Source organism: Grampus griseus (assembly GCF_964374135.1).
Source record: "Grampus griseus genome assembly, chromosome: 14".
Lineage (NCBI taxonomy): Eukaryota > Metazoa > Chordata > Mammalia > Artiodactyla > Delphinidae > Grampus > Grampus griseus.
The window spans coordinates 44,970,097-44,991,373 of record NC_139008.1 but is presented as its reverse complement, the minus strand read 5'-3'; the positions used below and the strand labels follow the sequence as shown (position 1 = coordinate 44,991,373).

Below are 21,277 nucleotides of genomic sequence, written 5' to 3'. Positions count from 1 at the left end.
CATGCACACTCTCTGTGGGCCACGCCAAGGCAGGGACACAGGGCCGCGGACTGGGGAGCTGGCTCCCGCAGCCCCACCTTAGAAACTCGGCTCCTTAGAGCTACAAGTCCTTGTTCTACTTGCTGTCAGATCTGTCACTTTTACAAGGAATCGTTCATCTTCTCATTTTAAGCACAGAAAGGTCTTCACTGCTCACAAGGCCCATCCCTCACCTCAGGCTCTCCTGATCACACCCATGTGGGCGGTCAGATGGCGGGCTAGGGTGTGCAGAGCCTCCAGAAGGAAACTCCTGCCCTGCTCACCTGCGCTCTGTGGCAGCTGCCCAGAGGCTGCAGGGGAAGGTGCGCTGGTGTGGACAGCAGCCTGGGCAGAGGGCCAGCCGAGTCAGTCCCTGAGCAGGAAATGAGGAAGCCCAACCTGCTCTGGGCCACTAGATGAACTGTGACCTCCTGGGAGTGGCCTGAGACAGCAGGACACAGCCACACCCTGCTGCTTCGCTGCCAGGGCCCAAGGACCTTACCCGGTACAGCTGGTCCACCCGGGCCTGGCACTCCACGTATGCCTCATAGTCCGCAAACACCTTGAACCTGAAATGGGAGACAGGAAGCTGGGCTGGGTGGGTGACGAGTGGGAGGTCAGGAAACGGGCCTGGCTGGCTGCGTCCTCATGCTCTGCAGGACAGGGGTGGCCACGGGGACTCCTCTGTGAGCAACACTTCTGTCCTGGGGACGCTATTCTAGAAAAACCTTATTTTAACCCAGTGTTCTTTAAAGAACTCGTGCACGTGGGTCAGAGCTGCACAGGCTGAGGCCTCCCTCCAATTTCACCTCCAGGGGAAGGGCACAGGGTGACCACAGGCTCCATCACCATCTGTTCTCAGATCTCACGGGCTGAGAACTGGTGGTGCAGGATTTATGGACACAGAAACACGTTTTGTTTACGATTGAGTCAGAAACACAATTCATGAAACTGTAAAGTCCCTCCTTGATCACAGACCTCAGCAGGGCCAAGCTCCCAGCCCCGGGCGTGTGTGGAGTTACGATCGATTGGGTCTAACAGAAGCCAGCTGACAGCATTCATCAAAAAGTGACAGACTAAACCAAAGGAACTGCAAGTGGGATAGAGGTCGATCCTCAGCCTTTGACAGACTCAGCTTCTACCACCTGGGTGGAGAAGAGGCCTGTCGTCAGAGGAGAGAGCACTGCCGACCTGTAACAAGTGCTGTGCAAAGCTGTGCCCCGGGGAGCAGAACCCCGTGTCAACGGCCTCGTCATAAAACACTAACCATGTGGTAACTCACGGCCTCACAAGCTCATTCCACCTGAACCACTCTTGGGCTCCCCATTAAACCCAGGCTCCCTCTGCCCCGAGGAAGTCGCCTCCAACCCGCCCAGGCGACGCTTGTCACTCCCGTCCAAGGAGGTCAGCTGGTGCCGGGGGCCTGGGGCTCCGCTCGGCAGCTGGCAATCCCACCACCAGGCCCCCAGGCTCGCTGAGCACCGTCAGAAGCCCCACAAACCCTGGCCCCTGGGTGCAGCCGAGCCTCTGGCTGTGGGCTGAGGTGAGGGTGAGCCTCACCGAGGCCCAGGCTTGGCCCCAAACAACGTGCAGTTTTCAGCCTGCCAGGGGACCCTTTGACCCATCGGTGAGGCACGAGGGACCTGTCTCACCTGTCATGGTTCAGCAGCATGTCGACGACGCCCTTGAAACAGTCGGGCTCCCTGGGGGAGAAGAAGCCGCTGCTGATCTGGTCCACGGCCTGCCGCAGCTCGGGCAGGGAGTCGTAGTACTCCCGGGCGTTGTACCTGTGGGGAGATGGCAGCCTCGTGGGCACACGCTGGGGCCGTTTGTGCCTCAGGCCCACGACAGCCAGGTGGGGTTGGCAACCGCAGGCACTGGGGGTGGACGTGGGCCGTGAGCACATCAATTCCACCTCCTCCTTTTACTGGTACAGACACGTGGTTGCTAGAGGACGTACAGGTCACATGCAGTCCTCCGAGAGAGGATGCTCAAGCAGCCCCGCCCCCGCCCCCAGTGCCAGGATGTTGCAGAAGAAAATGACATGTGAAACCAAGCTGGAGAGACACCCTGCGACCATTAGGGAGTCTGGGGAGAGGGAGGCGTGTGGCAGACATGGGACAGGGCCGAAAGGGCCAGCGCTCACAGGCTGACAAGGTTCCGACTGTTTGGGTTCAGCAGCTGGTGCCTGAGGCCTCAACAACTCCCCTGAGGGATTTTAGGCAACTAGGCAACTTCAGTTGCACAGAATTAGGCCGGGCTGGGACCCCTCACAGTATCCAAGGGTGTGAAAAACAAGTAGAGGAGATCTGAGGTCTTGAGAGGGACACACACCCTTTCCGGTCCAGGGCTTCCACGTCCTCCACCCGCAAGCCAAAGATGAAGAGGTTCTCGGCCCCAGCTTCCTCAGCCATCTCCACGTTGGCTCCGTCCATGGTGCCGATGGTGAGGGCCCCATTGAGCATGAACTTCATGTTGCCTGTGCCCGAGGCCTCGGTGCCCGCGGTGGAGATCTGCTGTGACAGGTCGGCGGCGGGGATCACTGCAAGGCGGCGAGAGCAAGACCCGTCAGCCATGAACCGCTCAACACGAGAGCAATGGGAACAGCACAGCAACACCATGCACTGACCACACCACCTGTACGGCTCCCTTTTTTGACCCAGGGCACGCTGAGGCAGAGGATCCACAGTGGAAACGCCTGAGAAGCCCTGCAGGTGGCAAAGGACCTTTGTTCTGGAACCTTCCGCGGACCAGGGCCAAATCAAAGCCTGGTGTTGTCATCATTCCCTTGTATCCTGACATCACTGCTGTCTTATTCGATCAGCCCCGCAGACTCCTTAAATGGCTTACAGAGGAATCCGACTCACAGCACCAAAGGACTGGGGACAGCGGGGGGACAATCTTCTTGTGGCCACACGCACCGAAGTCACTCTGTGCCGTTTACAGACTGGCATAGTGGCCAAGACACAACCCCATCCATGGCCCTGCAGCTTCTCCCAAGTGTGGGTTCCCTGCGTGAGTTTCTCCATGTGGCAGCAGGAACGCAGCCTCCGTCCTGCCTGCCTTGGCATCCCTGCTCCCACGTCCTCAGCTCGTTCTCAGAGCTAATGCTGCTTCCCTAACCCAGCTGAAGGGCACTCGGGGTCAGCCAAGACCAGAGCCCAGCCCCTTCTTCAAGGTCAAGTCCAGGTGCCAGGATAGAGACACAGGCACCCCCGGCCCCTCAGGCAGAGGGACATGGGCAGACGGGATGGTGGACACGTTACCACAGCCAGTCCAAGAGCTGGGGGAGGGTGTGGGGCCCAACTCCAGGCTGGCTGTCCCCAAGGTCAGTTCTAAGGAAGCGCAGGAACTGGCCTGGGAGTGCCAGGCAGCGGCCGTAAGTTGCTTTAGAAGCTCAGTGAAACACTAACCCCAACCCAACCCCCGAGCCACACATGGTCCATGGCAGTGGCGGGACCACAGGGATGGTCCTGATCCACCCGCAACGGAGGAGGAGGGAGTGCGTGAGCCTGCCCTTCACTCAACGCCTGGAGGGCAGCGCACAGTCTCATGGATCAGAGGGGCTGCTACTCGGGCCACAAGTCCAGGCTCAGGTTTCCCAGCACTTCCTGCCAGGTCTCCGGAAGTGGCTGGCTTAGAAGGGCCTGTCCAGCTCAGGACAGCTATGCTCCAAGGCACATCTGGCCACAGGCCCTTCTCCAGATGGCAACACACACCCAGTACCCCCAAAGTGGAGTGGCCCCAGGCTAAACCCTCCCGGAGCAGGTGCAGGACGCCAGGCCAGAGTGGACAGGTGGGGATGAGCAGAAGCACCCTCTGGGGGACGGGGAGGGCCAGCAAGAGGGAGCCCCGGGGCAGAGGAGCGAGGAGGGGGAGCAGTGGGAAGTTCAGAGACCAAGGATGTGTGAGACCGAGGACGACCCACACACTCGGTGGCAGCAGGGCTCCCCCAGAGCCAGGCCAGGGGGTGGGGGGCCCTCTGGCTGGGCAGCCTGGTGTTGGGGCTGTTAATCCGTCTGAAAGCAAGACAGGCCCTGACCATAGAGGACCACTGGCTGCGCCCAGGTAGGGCAGGCTCACCTTTCTCGGCCAAGGACACTCTGTAGTTCTCCAGGAAGATCACTTTGAGCCTGTCGCCCACAACCGGATCGTGGTTGACGACGTCGCCAATGGACGTGACCAGCTTGATGATCATCTTGGCCATGTGGTAGCCGGGCGCCGCCTGGAAAGGGGGAGGGGCGCTCAGCAGACACCCTGTGCTCAGGGGCACGGCAGGGTCGCCGGAGCCCGGGCTGCACACGCCCAGCCGAGTGGCTCTGCCAGCGGGGGGGTCCCACGGCAGGGGAGGGGTGGGCTGAGGCCACGGCATCCCTGCGTGTCCTGCCCTCAACCTGGCAGACGGACCCACAGAGCGCGGCGCCCCACCCGCTTCCTCGGCTTCAACCGAGCGCCTCTCATGACGGCACCTCACCCACGTGCACAAATCTGTCAACCTCAAGCTTGGTTTTCTGATTCTAGCTGGTTTTTTCAAAAATGGAGAGAGGGAACAAGGACCTCTGAGAACTGACTACCGACTTATAGGAAACGCAAGGAACCAAGGAAAGTACTGGGAGATACCAGAGGGACGTGGTTTGGGGAAGACACACAACCCGATTTCTGTAACAAATTGCAGGGGAAAAAAAGAGGGGGACGTGGAGAAAAACCTACAGATGAAGAGATTTAAGAGACACAGCCGCCCGTCACCATGTGAGAACCTTGCTGGGTCCTGATTCAAACAAGCTCAAGGTATTTGTAGCTGTCACAAGACCGCTGCGTGTGGCCCTGGCTGGATATTTAATGATGTGGAGGAATTCTTGTCAAGTGTTTTAGGTGTGATGGTGGCGCTGTGTGGTTTTGCAGGAAAACATCACTGTGAAGACAACTGATTAAGTTCTTAGGGTTGAAGTGTTATAATGTCTGTAATCCATCTACTATGAAATGGTTCAGCAAAAGTCTGGGGGACAGGTTTGTGGATGTTCTACACTTCTTTTTTTCTTTTTAAAAATGTTAATTTTTAAAAAATTAACATTTTTTAACTTTTTGAAAGTCCACATCTCTAAAATGCATACAGAAATACTGACAAAACAGCATGCTGGGGTGGGGTGGTGGTGGAATGAATTGGGAGATTGGGATTGACATATATACACTAATATGTATGAAATAGATAAAAAAAAAAAAAAGAAAAGAAAAAGAACCCCAGCATGCTGTCCGGAGTCTGCTTTAGAAACATCAGGAGTCGGGGGGCCGGGGGACGGTGGCAGAGACAGAACAAGACGGGCCTGCCTGTGAGGTGCCTCCACCTTCATATGTGCTCAAGTGAGAGGCGAGGACAGTCCTGGGCCCACCTGCAGCCCCCGTGAAGCAGCTGTGCCCAGGCTTCTGGGAAAAGTGGCAGAGGGTGGGGACGCGGGCCCTAGAGCGCGGAGCCGGGTGATGGGACCCACTGATGCCTGCCGGCGATACGCTGGGACTCTGAGATCCCACGTCCAAAAGCACATGTAAATAAAACGAATAAGGCCAGGCTGAGCCGAGAGCAGGCGCATGTCTGGCTGACGAAGCAGCCAGCGACTCACGCCTACTTGGCGCACCAGTGCAGGGGAGGCGTGGAAATCCGGCAGTTACAAGAGAAATGGCGCTGCCCCATGAGAGCCCAGTAGAGACTGGCCCTTGGGGCTGGGGACCCCACTCCCCTGGGCCGGGCAGGCAGGGGCCCCCATGCAGCTCCCTCCTGTGGCTGAGCTGATGGAGTCTGACCTGGCCCAGAGGCACACCTGGGGCCAGGACCTCTGGGCTGTGTGTGCAGGTTGGCGCCCAGCCACCCGCAGCATCCAGCCCCGATGCAGAGACGCTGCTGAAAAGCACGGTGGTTTGTGCATCCCCGACCAACGCCAAGCAGGAACCAAGAAGACGTCCCCTCACCTTGCCCCCGATCATGACGGTCCTGGGCACAAAGGCCTGGGCTGGGTCCTTCTTTATTCCTGCAGGACAAACAAAAAGAGAGCCACGTGAAGCCCCTGGAGCCAGACATGCCTGAGCCCTGGGACAGGCCTCAGTGACAGTGTCTTCAGAGGCCAGCCCGACACAGGTGCTGCACTGCCAGGAGCTCCCGCTTACAGAATTCTACACTTGGTCCAGGTTGGTTTGGAAGGCCAGCCAGGAGCAGACTCTTCCAGAAAGTTCAGTGGAAAAGCTGTGCCTTTGTGTCCAGAACAGCCCAACACAGGAGCTTCTCTGGGTCTGGTCACCAGGACTGAAGGCCCTTGCATGTGATGGGTACTCAAAAATGGGGTGACCTTGGGATGGTGATGATTCACCGTCAGCCTGCGGGAGGTGTCAGTGAGACCCCAAGCCCCCTCCGTCACTGGGACAGAGGCTAAGAAGCCCCCCAGACCTTTTCTGTACAGGAGCAGACAGCTCACCTCCAGCCCCAGCAGAATGAGATGTCCTCACCAGGCCACTGGTTTCCAGATTTCAGCTGGGGGGTGGGGGCAGGGAGTGTCTACAGAAGTGACAGGCTGCCCTAGACGGCTTTCACCAGAGTCAGGAATCGGCCGCAAGGTTTACAGGAGCCACTAAAGGGTCGCGGCTGATCTGTAATCTCTGTCTTCAGGTTCTAGTAGGAATATGACCGTCCCTTAGTTCTGAATCTTCCCGCTTCCAGATTGTGGACAGAGTAACAAAGAGAACAGGAAAAAAATAAAGCCAAAACCCCACAAACTACATTTTTACTAAAACTAGTAAAGAAGAAAAATACGCTAACTCCAGATCATTGGGCAAGTCCTCCTGGGTCATGGGATGGGTGGGAGACAGGGCTGTGAACTCAGGGTCTCAGGAACCCCAGCCTCCCGGGGGCTGTGAGCGGGGGAAGCGGAGGCAGGAAAGAGCCCCAGGGGGCCGGGCGGGCAGACCCTGTCGGCACCCCTCCTACAGAGAAACCTTGGAAAGGGGGTCTGGACATCCTTGTGGACAGAGGCCCACAGGGCCATGACGCCTCCTGAGCCAGCCTTGACTTGGAGCCCCAGAGAGGCATCACAAGCTGGGGAGGCCTGAGGCTGCCTTGAGCTCACAAGGCCCCGGCCAGCTCCTCAGACACGAGTGACCAACCCGAACACACAGCTTTGCCACAGACAAGGGCAGTGGAAGCAGCCTCCCTGTGAGTCTCCAACCTGTGAGACTGTCGACGCAGATGGGAGACCATAGCGCCGAAACGCAAGACCCCGGGAGAAGGCAGAACACAGGCGACAAGGCAGAACTGCCCCACAGAGTGCAGCCCGATCACAGAAGCCAGGAGGGCGGGGAGACGTGCAGAAAACACAGTAGACACACAGAGTGCGGAAGCGGGACCAGCAGACAACATGGAACAGAAAAGGAGGGAGAGCTATCAACAGGCAAAAAGAAGGTGGTGGAAGAAACCAACCACACACGTCACTGGAACCCAGGAGAAGAAAGCCAAACACATGTTTTAATGTATTTCAAGAAAACTTCCTATAGATGATATAAGATATCAACCACCATCCTCAGAGTGCCCAAGCATCAGGAAAATTGAACCACAACAGCCGGCACCCTGTTGGAAGGACCTCGGGGCACAGGAGCTGGGCAGAAGGGCGACCGGACGGCCCTGTAAGAGGACTGGGCGTCTCATCGCAGACGGAAACCCAGGTCAGATCGAGGCGAGGATGGCAGAGCAGCACCACGTTGTGCGCTCATACACGCAGGTGGACGAGCGGGTGGGGGGCGGGTGACACGTGCCCTGATGGCCCCATCGGAATGCCGCAGGCGCCCCGGACGCTCACAGCCGAGCAGAAGCAGCACCCTGGGCAGCAGGAAGGCACCGGTCACAAGAGGTGACGGGAGGAAGGGCAGGCCACCCAGTGACTGGCCCTGCCGCTCACGGGCAGGGGATTCGGGGACGCCGCCCGGGAAACGACAAAGAAAATGCAGAAAAATCACAACTGCAGAAGAAAACCACAGCAAAGAGCACAAAACAAAGTCTCCGTGAACTGCCGTTTCTGGCCCGGGAGGCGCGCCGTTCCGCTAAACGCACAGGAGGGCCCTCACCTGGGCCTTTTCTGAGAGTCGGGTCAGAACCATTCAACCCAAACTAGCATCCGTCCTGTCACTTCACTGTCTCACGAGCGAGCGGATCCCTCAAGACGGAGTCTCCCTCACTGGCAACTGGAGAGCTGATGTTCTCGAGGGGAGCTCTGCGTCTTGGAAAGTATTTGGTTCCTTTATTTTCAAAATTAGTATTTGCTTTACTACATTACAAGATCTTAAGAACCACGTTTTGGGCTTCCCTTGTGGCACAGTGGTTAAGAATCCACCTGCCAATGCAGGGGACACAGTTCGAGCCCTGGTCCGGGAAGATCCCACATGCTGCGGAGCAACTAAGCCCATGCACCACAACTACTGAGCTCACGTGCCACAACTAACTGAAGCTGGTACACCTAGAGCCCATGCTCCGCAACAAGAGAAGCCACCATAATGAGAAGCCCGCGCACCACAACGAAGACCCAACGCGGCCAAAAATAAATAAATTAAATAAAGAACTTTAAAAAAAAAAAACAACAGATTTTTCCTTGAGGCTTTATTATCTTATTTATAGAAGTAGCAAATGTTCATAGTTACTTTTAGGTGGGTCTTTTTTTTTTTTTTTCGATATGCGGGCCTCTCACTGTTGTGGCCTCTCCCGTTGCGGAGCACAGGCTCCAGACGAGCAGGCTCAGCGGCCATGGCTCACGTGCCCAGCTGCTCCGCGGCTTGTGGGATCTTCCCGGACCGGGGCATGAACCCGTGTCCCCTGAACCCGAGTCCGGCAGGCGGACTCTCAACCACGCGCCACCAGGGAAGCCCTTAGGTGGGTCTTTGATTCACACGTGCTTCAAGATCAAATGCCACTTAAATAGTTTAAGGTGTATAGATGTAACATACTATTTCATCTTCTATGAGTATACTTCAAATGCCTCACCTGCTAAGTATAATCTCTCCAAATAACTTAAGAGGAGTCTAATAACGATAATGACTAAGTATGAAAGAAATGCTATACCAGACCTAAAACCCAGCCTCTGGAGGAGGTGCAGCCCCTGGGCCTCGAGCTCCCCAACCTCTGAGCTCACGTCTCACTCCTTGTAGCTGCTCTGTTCTGAACACAGAAAACCAGAAGGTGCCACTCAAAATGAATATGCCACGTCCGCCCCAGTGGCCACGTGAGAAAAAGGCCCGGTGGAAGGGGGGTGGGGCGCAGGGCGGAGCACTCACGGTTGTACAGGGTGACCACGTGCAGGCAGTTGAGCAGCTGCCGCTTGTACTCGTGGATCCTCTTCACGTGCACGTCAAACATGGACGAGGGGTTGACCTTCACCCCGTACTCCTTCTCCAGGAAGGCAGAGAACTTCACCTTGTTTTCCTGGGAGAACAGAGGTAAAGATGGTGGGATGTTCACAGGGCCGAGTCCCCAGGGCTGGTGTCAGAGACGCAGCAGGGAGGGGATGCCCAGGACGCACTGCCACCCCAGGGGAGACACAGAGGGACACAGGTGGTCACCGGAGCCTGGTGGGCAGAAGGGGAAGCGTGATCCTGAAAGTGGATCCGCACGAGAGCGTGGAGAGAAACAGGAAAGTAGATGTGCAAACCCAGGGAGAGGAGCAAAGGATGAGAAAGCAGAAAATGGAGACAAGGAGACCTGGGGTGGGGGGCGAGACTCCAAAATGAAGACTACTTCTGGGCCCCCGAGGCCAGGCTGTTGGCACAGTGGAGGGTCAGTCTCGGTCTTCAAAGGCCGCCCAGTGGGCCAGGCCGCCTGGTGGTGAGGTGGCCACAGGGAGGCCCAGGTGTGCGGACAGCATGTCAAGTGCAGATGCGAGACCTGCATCGATTGCCACTGCTTCCCTCCAGACGAGCTCTCCTCCGGACCTGGGGCGGCGGTGCGCTCAGGGTTCAGCGGGGCCCCCTCTGCAAGGCTGAGCGGGGGGATGGGCCCCCCACCGGGCCTACCTGCTTGACCTGGGCCACGTCCCTGATGAGTGCCTCGTCACTGAGCAGCTGCAGCAGTTTCTTCAGTTGGCTCAGGTCCGTCAGGAAACCCTCCCCGATTCTCTGCCGAGTCATAAGGGAGACGCGGTTTCTGCACCTCTTCTGCCCCCCTCAGCCCCAGGCCCCCTCCTCTCCCACGACACCCCCTCCCAGGAAACACGGCACACCCGGCGCCAGTCAAGTCCCGACCACTGAAACGTGCCCTCAAATGCACGCGCCTCCCCCGGCTCCCCACAGGCCTGAAACCTGGGGGCCCGGCTCCGCCAACCCCCAAGGCCCACACCCGCCAGAACCGCAGATGGATGGAGGCCTTCCGGCCGCTCCCGCCCGGCCTGGGCACCCTACCCTGCCCCCGACACTGCAACACAGCGCTGTTTCCAAACAAACCCCAGCTTCAGTCTCCCTGTTTCTAATTTAGGACCGAGAGGAAAACTGGCCTCCAGACACCTGGGCCGTCTCCGTGGCCTTGCCCTGAACCGAGGCCGCACCAGTCAGGCTGCAGGTGGTCACGTCCCTGCAGCGCTGCTCCTGGTAACTGGGCAGGCAGACCTCAGCTCTGCCGTCCCTTCCAGAGAAGCCTCCTCGGCACACAGCCCGCCCCCCAGCACCCCCGCCGCACCCCCATGTCCAGCACGCAGCCTGGCCCCTGCGTGACTTGTCTCCTTCCTTGCTGAGCGCGTGAGCATGGGAACAAGTCAACAACGACGGCGTCCCCAGCTCACAAACCTCTTCGGGGGCAGCTGGGCCTAGCGCTTCCCCTCTGAACTCCTGCACAGGCCGCCAGGGCTGCTGGCCGACCGCCCGGCCCCCCACACCCAGGGCGACAGCGGGTCCCCACCGCCCGCACCCGTCCAGAAGCCATCGCTGTCCACGCGCTGAGGAGCGGGTCACCGCCCACACAGCCCCAGGCAGCTGCCGCTCGCTCTGCCTGCCCACAGCTCCGGGTGGGCTCAGAGGCGCTGGCCTCACCTCCACGATGATGTCCGCCAGCCCCGGGTTACATAGAAGCAGCCACCGTCGGGGCGTGATGCCATTCGTCTTATTCTGGAACTTCTCTGGCTCCAGCTCGTAAAAGTCCTTAAAGCTAAAAACACAGACAACGGGCAACTGTCACAAGCACTGTTTCAAACAAGGTGAGCGAGAGGCACAGGGCCCTCTGAAGGGAGCCCCCGGGGCGATCCAGAGCCCAGCCTTTCTGTTCCATCCCCCAAGGAGCCCAACTCCACGCCGGCATGTGGCTGGAGCCTGGCCACCTCTCAGTGGTTGTGACAGTGGAGAGTGGACAGACAGTGGGGATTAAACAGTACATCACACAAAGCCTCAGGCCAGCACCGAGGACCTGGAAGCCTCCACACGGACAGACCCATCCAGGGCTGCCGGGCGCCCACACGAGGCGCTCCACAGGTCTGCGGCGAGGATGGAAAGGAGGAATTCCAAGACCACATCCCACAAAGAGGGGGCAGAAGCAGGGAATCTGACCTAAGAATTCCTCCTTCCTCTCGGGGATGAGCCCCAGCCCATCACACCCTAACCTCCACCCTGGCGGGGCCCAGGACTCTTGTCCCCAGGCGGGGCGCGGAGGCCCACAGCCAGCGGCACGTGCTCCAGAAGGAGAGCCTCTGCCTGGATAGACGGAGAACGCAGACAACGGGAAGGGCTCCTGGTGACAAGAGGGCTCGGTCCCCCAGCGTCGTCCACCGAGTCAGAGCCTCACCCTCCCACCGCCGCGCTCTGGGCAGTTCACTCGCCCTGGCGCAGGCCAGCGCAGGCCCCACTCACACTGACTGCTTCACAATCTCCGAGTGGATCCTCGCCACGCCGTTGACAGCGTGGGACCCGATGACACACAGGTGGGCCATGTTGATGCGCTTGCAGTCCCCTTCCTCGATCACGGACATCCTCCGCAGGCGGTCCACATCCCCGGGGAACAGGGCGGCCACGTGCTGCCGAGACAGAGCAGTGAGCAGGAGGGCGGGGGCTGCTTTCCCCAAGAAAGGCCCAGGGCGGCTGCAGCCCAGCCTGACTGGGGCCCGGGCGAAGGTCTGCCTCGGCCTGGGGGCGGCGGCCCGGCCCGTGGGCTCGGAGGAGCTGAGGAGGTGCCGTGTGACGTACAGGAAGAGATGGGGATGCTGTCCCCGCTGGCCCAGGCAGGGTATAACAGCAGTCTACCAGTGGGAATGGCTACTCTTTCACCAAAAGATTAAAAAAATGAACTATAATCACACCTGAATTCTAAGTTCCCCTGTGCGTGTACCACTATCCTTTCTGTGGGTGACAGAGGAAAGACAAAGGTGATTTGTTTCCAAATCACCCAAATGCTGCAGTGATGTCGCGGGACAAAGGCCTCTGGCATTCCAGGAACAGACACTCACACCTGAACCTGCTCAGAAATGAGAAGAAGACTCCCCCCGACGCAGCAGGGGTCCAAGCGTGGGGACCAGGCAACAGCTCTGCCAAGTGACAGCCCCAGACCCCAAAGTCCTCTTCTCGAACGGCTATTCCCTTCAAGAAGTAAAGCACCTGTCCCGGGCCAGACGATCTGATGTGGAGGGCAGAGGAGGGCCCGTCAGAGCAGGGCAGCCCTCTCCCCTCCCGCATCCCCACAGGAAGGGCGTGCTCACATCCAGGTGCCTCTGGTTGATGGCGTAGACGATCTCCAGGTGCCGTGGCAGCAGCTTCTCAAACATGGACACAGGCCAGCGCTCCAAGGCCTCGGGCAGCACCGTGTGGTTGGTGTATGCACAGGTCTTCCTTGTGATTTCCCAGGCCTACAACATTCCAGAACACCCCAATGTTTTATTCAGAAAAAAGCAGCTCGTGGCCAGATGCCAAGGTGAGGGGAACGTGTAGGGTCAGAGGCAGGTGTTCAGATGCCACCAGGAAGGGCCCCGCACGTCTCTGCTCTCCGGGGCCCAGAACTTCCTAAACCCACAGTGAGCCCTGCGCCCTTCACTGTCCTGACACGCCCCACGTGCACCTCACATCCTGACCCAGAGCACACGCAGGAATGAGCACCTTACCTGCTACCTGGGAACCACTGCAACTTTCCTCTGTAAACCAGACAGAGCTCCAGGCAGCTTTGCTTTACTTCCACCAAACCGACTTCACACCCACAGTCCAGAGGAAACTGGTCAAGTGTCTGGCCCTGCCCTCCGCTGGCCAGGGGAGAACAGGGTCTGCCCAGCCCCACCCAGAAGTGCAGCCCCAAACCAGAAAGGGGCTCTGGTGCTAAAAAATGGGGTAAAAATGGTTTTATATGTTGATTTAAGTAAATGAGATCAACAAAACCCCACTAAAGAACCTAGGACCAAAATAAGTGAAGCAGGGAGAACGAGCCTATAAATTTGTGTGAACGACGTATTTCTTTAAACCGAACCCGTCTGGGTTTTTCGCCACGATTCTAAGATGAAAAAATATAGGTGAGAAGCTCTCAGAAGTGTCAGAATCCTTTTCTTGTCTTCCAGAACACCACCCTTCTCTGGCCCTTAAACTGCTGCGCCCACTCACTGTGCCCTGCCCTTGGGAGAAACCCCAGACCCGCTCCTGGAACGTCCTTCTCCCCACAGCCCCGTCTTCCCAGGACAACTTCCTTCTGTTCTCCCGGGGCCACCAGAGAGGCCTCCCTCTGTGGACCAGCTCAGTACTCACCCCTGCTGTCGGGAGAGGCGGGGAGGTCACCCCGTGCCAGGTGTTTGGGGACACTGTGCTCGGGCCCCCGGTGCTCACCTTGTCCCAGTCCACCTTCTCCACGTCCACCAGGATCCGCATGAGCTCAGGGATGGCCAAGGCCGGGTGGGTGTCATTCAGCTGGATGGCCACCTGCGTTTACACGGGGTGACCCCCTCAGTCCCTTGCCTGTGTGTGCAGAACCGGGGTCCTCGGCTGCCCGCCCCGAGGAGCCTGGTCATAGGGCTGGCAGCAGGAAGCGGATGGCACTGCACGGGCTCCAGACCCAGCATGGAAAGCCGCGGAGGTGCAGGGAGCAGGTCAGGGTGGAGGACCCGCAGGCCAGCCCCGCAGCGCGCGTCCAGAGCCCTCCCCGCCTTGGAACGCTGCTCCTGCCTGACGGACACTGGCTGGTTGTGTTCAGATTACTGAACTGAGCCTGCAAACTGGCCGCTTTGCCCGACGGACCTTTCACAGCGTTCCCTGCTGCCTCGACGCCTCCTGAGGCCCAGGGCAGCCCTGGTCGAGGAGGAAGGCGGCCTGGTCCCCGGGCACGAGGAGGCCCAGGTTGGGGGGCGGCTTCCCGCCCAGCCCCCACTGCAGCTGGAAGGAGGAGGCCCAGCCCGGGAACAGCCCGTCTCCGGCACGGCGCTCAGCCCTCTACACACGCACCTTGTCTGGGAACGTCTCGAAGGAGGTCCTTACGGGGTCGCGGCAGCCGAACTTGGACGACTTGAAGCGCCGGATGATGTCTTGGAGGGTGGCGGCCACCACGAAGTATTCCTGCTTCAACCGCAGCTCCTTCCCCTCAAAGAACTGAGGACATGCCCGGCTCAGCCTCCGCTGCATGGGCCCTTGGGGCCCCCGAACCCAGGACAGGGCCCAGGCTGGGGTGCGGCCCAGGGGTGCAATGCCTCGATCCCCAGTGCTGGGGCCGAGGCCAGGAAAGCAACCTCCCAGGTGCCTCACATTCCAGGAGGCCTCATGCCTGAAGCATGAGCCTGTTCGGAATCTCTGGGCGGTGCTGGGGGAGGGCATTTTCTTATGAGCCTTTCAGCACAGGGCCCTTTGCTGCTACATGCATGTATTTCCCTGATAAAATAAGAAAAACACACAACCCACAAAGATGGGCAAATCCTAGGGGCTCGTTTGGTGGCAGTGGATCACGTGGCTGAGGCCCTGACTCACAAGTGGGGACACCTGCTAAGAGCGTTCCAAACCATGACCACGTGGCGTCTCAAGGCGTCCCTGCAGAATAGGCACTGCTGGCCCCACGCGCCAACGCGCCAACCAACTCTTGGGGAGCTGGCACCAGGTGCTGAAGAGCAGAAACGGCTGGACGTGAGGTCTGAGGCCTCCGCGGCCCTGCACTCGGTGGCCGTGTGCTTATGGGGAGCGTAGGTGTGAGGCCAGGAACCTCCTAAGAGCTCCCCTGGGCAGAGGGCAAAGGAGGGGCTAACAGCACACAGGTGCTCCTGGACCCCGTCAGGGATGCCGTGCCGCCCTCACTCTGAGGAGGTCACTCTCGTGGCCTCACCTGACAAGCCTGAGGCCAGCACAGGGGCCCTTCTGGAGCCCAGCCCTGCAGGGGTGCTTCCTGCACTGGAGGAACGGCGCGGACGAGGACCACCTGCAGCAGCTACTCACGTTGTCGTTGGGATACAGGACTCTGGAGATGTTCTCGGCCAGGTTCCGGTCCAGGACCGCCTCGATGTAGCCGCCCACGTTGACTGAGGGCAGAGAGCGGAGTCAGGACCCGCGTGCCTGCCGAGGCCCTCATGTGCCCTGATCGGTCTGAGGACAGCGTTTCCGAGCAGAAGGCGTCCCACAGCTGCTACGCCGACCGGCCCACACCCCGCCCCAGACCCCTGGCTCTTTCCGGACGGCGCGGGGTCCCTGGGAAGTCCAGGGCTCACAGGGAAACTGCCCTCAGCCCTCCCGCAGTGGGGAGCCTCGTGGGCTGTGGGTGCAGACGGGGTCGGTCTGGGATCAGCCACCGGATGGGGACAGGAGGGGACGCACAGTCATGGAGCTTGAAGTCATTGGGCGCCTTGGCGGACCACAGTCTCATGGTGTTGACGGTGTCGTTCTTGTAGCCCGGCACCGGGGTGTCGTACGGCATGGCCAGCACCACCTGCCGAGGGAAGACACGGTCCCCAGGCCTGGGCCACCTCCCCCCACGGGCTGGGGCAGCTCGGCCTCGCAGGAAGCGGCCCACCGGCCCACCCTCCTCTGGCTTCGCTCCTTCCTCCTCAAACACACCCAACCTGCCCCGTGTCCCTGGCACCTGCAGCCCCGGCTCGCACATGTCCTGAGCCGGGAGCACCCGAGGCCGCCTCCGGTGGGCCCTGACCACACGCCAGGCCCTCTCTACCTTTACTTTCGACACCAGAGTCGACTGTCACCTGGCTCCTCGGTAGCCCCTCCTCCCGTGTCCTTGGCCTCCCCCTCCACACCTGCCCTCTTCTCACTCAACTCTGCGTGGGCGATTTCGGGACTCACCTAACCTCTCCCCACAGACAGCTGCTATTTCAGACCATCTCCCACGTCTGCGGCGAGGCTCCTCCTGTCGCCTTGACCTCGAACTTCAGCAAAACCAAAGCAGCCTGCACACTCCCTCCCGACAGAAAACACCGGACCTGCCCTCCACCCCCGTCCCAAGCCCCATCTGTCCAGAAGCACCAGCTCTGCTCTGGCCAAGCCTCAGGTCACTTCCACCGCAGACCCTCCCACGGGCTTCTCACACTCAGGCCTGCTTCCGGGGGTGCTTCGTGTGCGGCCTCAGAAGCTGAAGGCAGCTCCAATGGCCACAAAGGACTATGGGGCAGGGCCCCGGGTTAAAGCCCCAGTATCACCCTTCCCTTCCCGTCTCCCCGCAGCCCTGCTCCCCAGCCCTGCCTGGCCTTGACAAGCCCTGCAAAGCACCTGCAACCTGCTCCTTCCCTCTCCACGGCCAGTCCCCCAGGGGAAGGCCCTCACTGCAGGGCGCCTGGGGTGCCGAGTGGCCTCCAGGCCTTTCATTCACCTACAAGCACACGCACCTAGAAAACCAGACCCCCTTCTCTGCTTTTCCAAATTAAATCCAACTTATTCTGGCATCGTAGGCCGCCAGCCTGCCCTGGCTCCATGAGCCCCAGTTAAGACTTGAGTCTGCATGACTCACTTGACCCGTGACTCACGGGCTTGCCCTGTTTATGCTCTACTGCCCACACTGCTGCGGTGGCGTCTTTCTTACGTATTGCGACCACCACCCATCCCCACCCCCAGAAGCTCTCCTCCGCCTCCGCGGTCTCTGAGCCCGGGCTGGACTCCGCGTGTGCACCCGCCGGTACGGCACCGCGTTCCGCCAAGCACTCGGTGCTCCTGCCCTGGCCCCCCAGGGCCCAGCTGGGGGCCGGGGGTGCCGTGCTCCCGTTAAACTACAGAGTGTGGCTCCACAGCTGGTGTCTGGACAGTCCCGACCGAGCGTGCGGAGGTGGGTCCCACAGGGAAGCCCCAAGGGGAGCCGAGGGTCCCCGTGCTCAGCCCCCCACCCACCAAGAAGCGCCCGTGGTACCTGTGTGTCCAGCCAGCACACGCCCTCGGGGCTGTGCTCCACTCGCCCGTAGAAGTGCACGGGCAGCATGTACTCCGGCCGCGCCTTCTCCCAGGGGTTCCCGTAGCGCAGCCAGTCATCCGCCTCCTCCACCTGGAAGGGCGGCAGGTGAGGGCAGGGGAGATGGTCCCGGGCACTGGCAGACCCTGCCCTCCGCCCGCAATGACCACACCATCCAGACGATGCTGCCCGGCACGGAAACAAAACTGCGGCCTATTTACAGCGCAAAGGTTTCCAATTCTGGTCAAGGCTCTGTTTAAAAATGAACACTTTGGACTGTTAAAGAAAAAACTCATATAAAATTAGAAGAATAAATCAAAGTAAAAAGACGTTAAGAATTGCTTGAATTCAGCAGTAAAAGGAAGAAGTCCTGGGGCACATCAACGCACCTCGAGACGTTACGCAGAGTCCACACACAGCATGACTCCATCCACGTGACGTCACCTGACCAGGACGGCCAAGTCACAGAGAGAAGGATGGCCCTGTCTACACCACATGTCCAGGATGGCCAAGTCACAGACAGAAGGATGGCCCTGTCTACACCACACGTCCAGGACGGCCAAGTCACACACAGAAGGATGGCCCTGTCTACACCACACGTCCAGGACGGCCAAGTCACAGACAGAAGGATGGCCCTGTCTACACCACACGTCCAGGACGGCCAAGTCACCGACAGAAGGATGGCCCTGTCTACACCACACGTCCAGGACGGCCAAGTCACAGAGAGAAGGATGGCCCTGTCTATACCACACGTCCAGGAAGGCCAAGTCACAGAGACAGAAGGATGGCCCTGTCTACACCACACGTCCAGGAAGGCCAAGTCACAGACAGAAGGATGGCCCTGTCTACACCACACGTCCAGGACGGCCAAGTCACACACAGAAGGATGGCCCTGTCTACACCACACGTCCAGGACGGCCAAGTCACAGACAGAAGGAAGTCAAGTCCCCAGAAGGAGCATCTGGGTCATGCTTTTAGGACAGTGACGTGGCTGAGGTTACTGCTTCACTGTGCCCATCTCCACAGAACTCCCCGCAGGACTGTTCTGCCTGGTGCAGGCAGATACTCATCACAGGACGGGTCCTGCCTCTGACCTCCTGTACGTTAGTGAGATTCCAACATCAGAGCCTGGCTGTCTCCACAGAGCAGTTCAATGAGCTGTCTGCAGAAGCAGCATCTTCCCAAGTGCATGAGGCAAGGGGGTCTCCCTTCTGGAGCCCCTTCTCTGATAGGAAGGCTGGTCTGTGGCCCCCGTTGGCCACCAATGCTGCTTTGTGACCACTGCCCACATTTACTTGTGCTACAGCTAAACTCCGCTAAAAGCATTCTGACTGAGCAGCTCCCTTGACAGAAGCGTGGGAGTTGGCAAGTTTACCACCGGCCTATCAACCTAGGACTGTCTTTAAATTGTTACGCATGATGGCAAGAGGCACAGGAACAGGGAACCAGAAGGAAGAAGTGTCTGTGGTCAAACAGACAGAGACAGAAACCACCACCAAAACCTTCCTCCTTACGACCGTAACACCCACCAGCCAGGGAGGAGCCTCAGAGTCTCTGTCTTACAAACACACACATCGCCTCGACTACGAAAGAGCTAGAATGGGCCACAGACCACACATGTACAAAGGCTGGCTCACATCTGACAGAAACACTCACATAAATAACTGTGACTAGGAAATTCCCTGGAGGTCCAGTGGTTAAGACTCCGCACTGCCAATGCAGGGGTTGCAGGTTCGATCCCTGCTTGGGGAACTAAGATCCCATATACAGCGAGGTGTGGCCAAAAAATAAAAAAAAAAAAAAAGAAAAAGAAAAAAAAAGAACAAAAAGAACTGTGACTAAAATCACCCAGAAGGTGGCAGGAGGAAAAGTGCATTTCTCCTTTCAAGGTCACAGGGAGTATTTCTATAAATTAACCAGTGGCTACAAATCTGTTTTGTTTCCTTTTCCTTTTGGCCATAATTTTCTTGGCTAACGTTTTATTATGAGCATTTTCAAACACATAGAAATGCCAAGGAATTGACAGTGAACTGCACACCCTCCACCTAGGCTCTGTCACTGCTTCCATCTTGCTATACTTGATAACCACGTCTCCTTCCATCCATCCATTACTTTTCTGATGCATTTCAAAGTGAGCAGTTCATCCCAGACATCTGTCCACTCTTCCCCTGAACACTTCAGCAGGCATGTCATTAAGGACAGTCCATCACAGTGTTTATTTTTTAGGTTAACAGACGCACAGTGAAATGCATAAATCTTAAGGCCAACATTGGTGAGTTCCGACAATTGCACACACCTGTGTGACCCAAACCCCATCAAGACAGAGGACACTTCCATCACCCCGATCATTAGCTTCTTCGTTCAGACTGTACGACTTTCCTGTTACCAGCTTTTTGATCCTAACTCCAGCCCTGCTTTATCTGTGACTTTTAGACCCCAAATTATTTAAACTATTCTCCACCCAAGTGGAAGAGTGCTGCCTTCCTTTCTGAAATGCCGAAGTGAGGGGAAACGCCCACCTCCCCTAAGAGAAGGAAGGTGGGACTGCGTTTTGAGTCTCCCCGTTTACCAGCAGGGTCTTGACCGTGTTACTTCTCTGCCTGACGCTTTAGAATTGAGGCTCATTCTTCCTAAGAGCCACACTGCTTTGCAGAGTCCAGCCCCTAACCCCACAGGACGCCACCACCTCGCTGGTGTCAGCGAGGGCAGGTGGGAGCAAAGCCTGCAATAGCTGTTCTCCTAGCGACTCCAGGCCAATCCTCCTCTGCGGTGGGGTTGGGCTGGGGGGTGCCTTTGCTCTGTGAGAGACGACAGAAAACACCACCAGCTGGTGGCGTCCTCAACCCACAGTGTCTCCTGTGAGGCCCAGCTGGGCTCTGGCCCCAGCCCACCAGACGTCCTGTCGCCACACAGAAGCCGTGTGCAATGAGCACATGTGGGCGACGGGCACTGCCGGCCGTGGGGACGATGTGGAAAGCACGGAGTGCCCAGAACTCCCAGCACTGCCCACCTGCCCCCCTCTGCCCTGCCGAGGACCGGCACGCAGCCTCTCCAGGAGGAGCAGAAAGTCCAAACACAGAACTGATGGTGCCTGGCTATTTTCTCATGCGCACGAGAGCCGCAAGTGAGCAAAGGAAGGAAATCGCACCCACCTGCCAGCCATTGACGATCTTCTGGTTGAAAATCCCAAACTCATAGCGGATTCCATAGCCGTACGCCGCCAGGCCCAAGGTGGCCATCGAGTCAAGGAAGCAGGCTGAAAGTCCAAACACAAAGAACTTCTTGGGATCGAAGACGATCAGTAGACCCAAGGCCTCTGGAGCCAAGGCCCAGACGCCAAGTCAAGTAGGCGCCGGAGGGCCGGCCCCCAGGGCATCAGGCAGTGGCCCAGTGGTGACCGGTCACCTTCAGGTCTCATGAAAAGGAAAATGGAACCCCACTCTGATGCCCTTCGGCCTGAGAGCCCGGGGCCAGAACAAGACAACATCAACACGGGGGCTACCTGGGGGTGTGGGAAGAGGGACGAATCCCACGGAGGACACTGCCAAACTCAGCTCATCTCAACACACTGTCCCCTCCTGCCAACGTTCTCCTAGGGACCCTCACTCAGGCTGCAGGCCCCACCCTCACACGTTCTACTTGAAATCCAAGCAACATCACAAAACATCTGCCCACATACTGGTAAAGAGGGCACAGAAGTGGGGCCTGCAAATGTACATTTCAGCCCCCACAGCACCAAATACCCAGGTGCCAAAGTGCCACCAGGGCCCCCGGAAGGGGCCGCCAAATGGAGCCCTTGCTCCGATCAAAACGTCTTGAAAGCAAACCACCATGATTTGATTAAAGATTCAGAAGGCAGCCTCATTAAACTTGTGGATTAAAAAGAACACAAAATTTTAACGACGAAACACCAGCACATAAGAC

At 58.5% G+C, this 21,277-nt stretch overlaps 1 protein-coding gene across 1 annotated transcript in view; it reads right to left on the bottom strand.

Annotated features, from left to right (window-relative positions):
• Nucleotides 1–21,277, bottom strand: part of PYGB (glycogen phosphorylase B) — a 54,124-nt gene that overhangs the window by 1,984 nt on the left and 30,863 nt on the right. Inside the window, exons 4-19 of the mRNA XM_082670030.1 lie at nt 20,506–20,609; nt 17,315–17,446; nt 15,781–15,892; nt 15,406–15,488; nt 14,431–14,574; nt 13,819–13,911; nt 12,714–12,860; nt 11,872–12,035; nt 11,062–11,176; nt 10,054–10,155; nt 9,319–9,466; nt 5,980–6,038; nt 4,102–4,243; nt 2,353–2,560; nt 1,671–1,805; nt 521–587 (exon numbers count right to left, since the gene is read on the bottom strand). Of these exons, the coding sequence (XP_082526156.1) occupies nt 521–587; nt 1,671–1,805; nt 2,353–2,560; nt 4,102–4,243; nt 5,980–6,038; nt 9,319–9,466; nt 10,054–10,155; nt 11,062–11,176; nt 11,872–12,035; nt 12,714–12,860; nt 13,819–13,911; nt 14,431–14,574; nt 15,406–15,488; nt 15,781–15,892; nt 17,315–17,446; nt 20,506–20,609 (1,955 nt within the window). The remainder of the gene's footprint in view (nt 1–520; nt 588–1,670; nt 1,806–2,352; nt 2,561–4,101; nt 4,244–5,979; nt 6,039–9,318; nt 9,467–10,053; nt 10,156–11,061; nt 11,177–11,871; nt 12,036–12,713; nt 12,861–13,818; nt 13,912–14,430; nt 14,575–15,405; nt 15,489–15,780; nt 15,893–17,314; nt 17,447–20,505; nt 20,610–21,277) is intronic.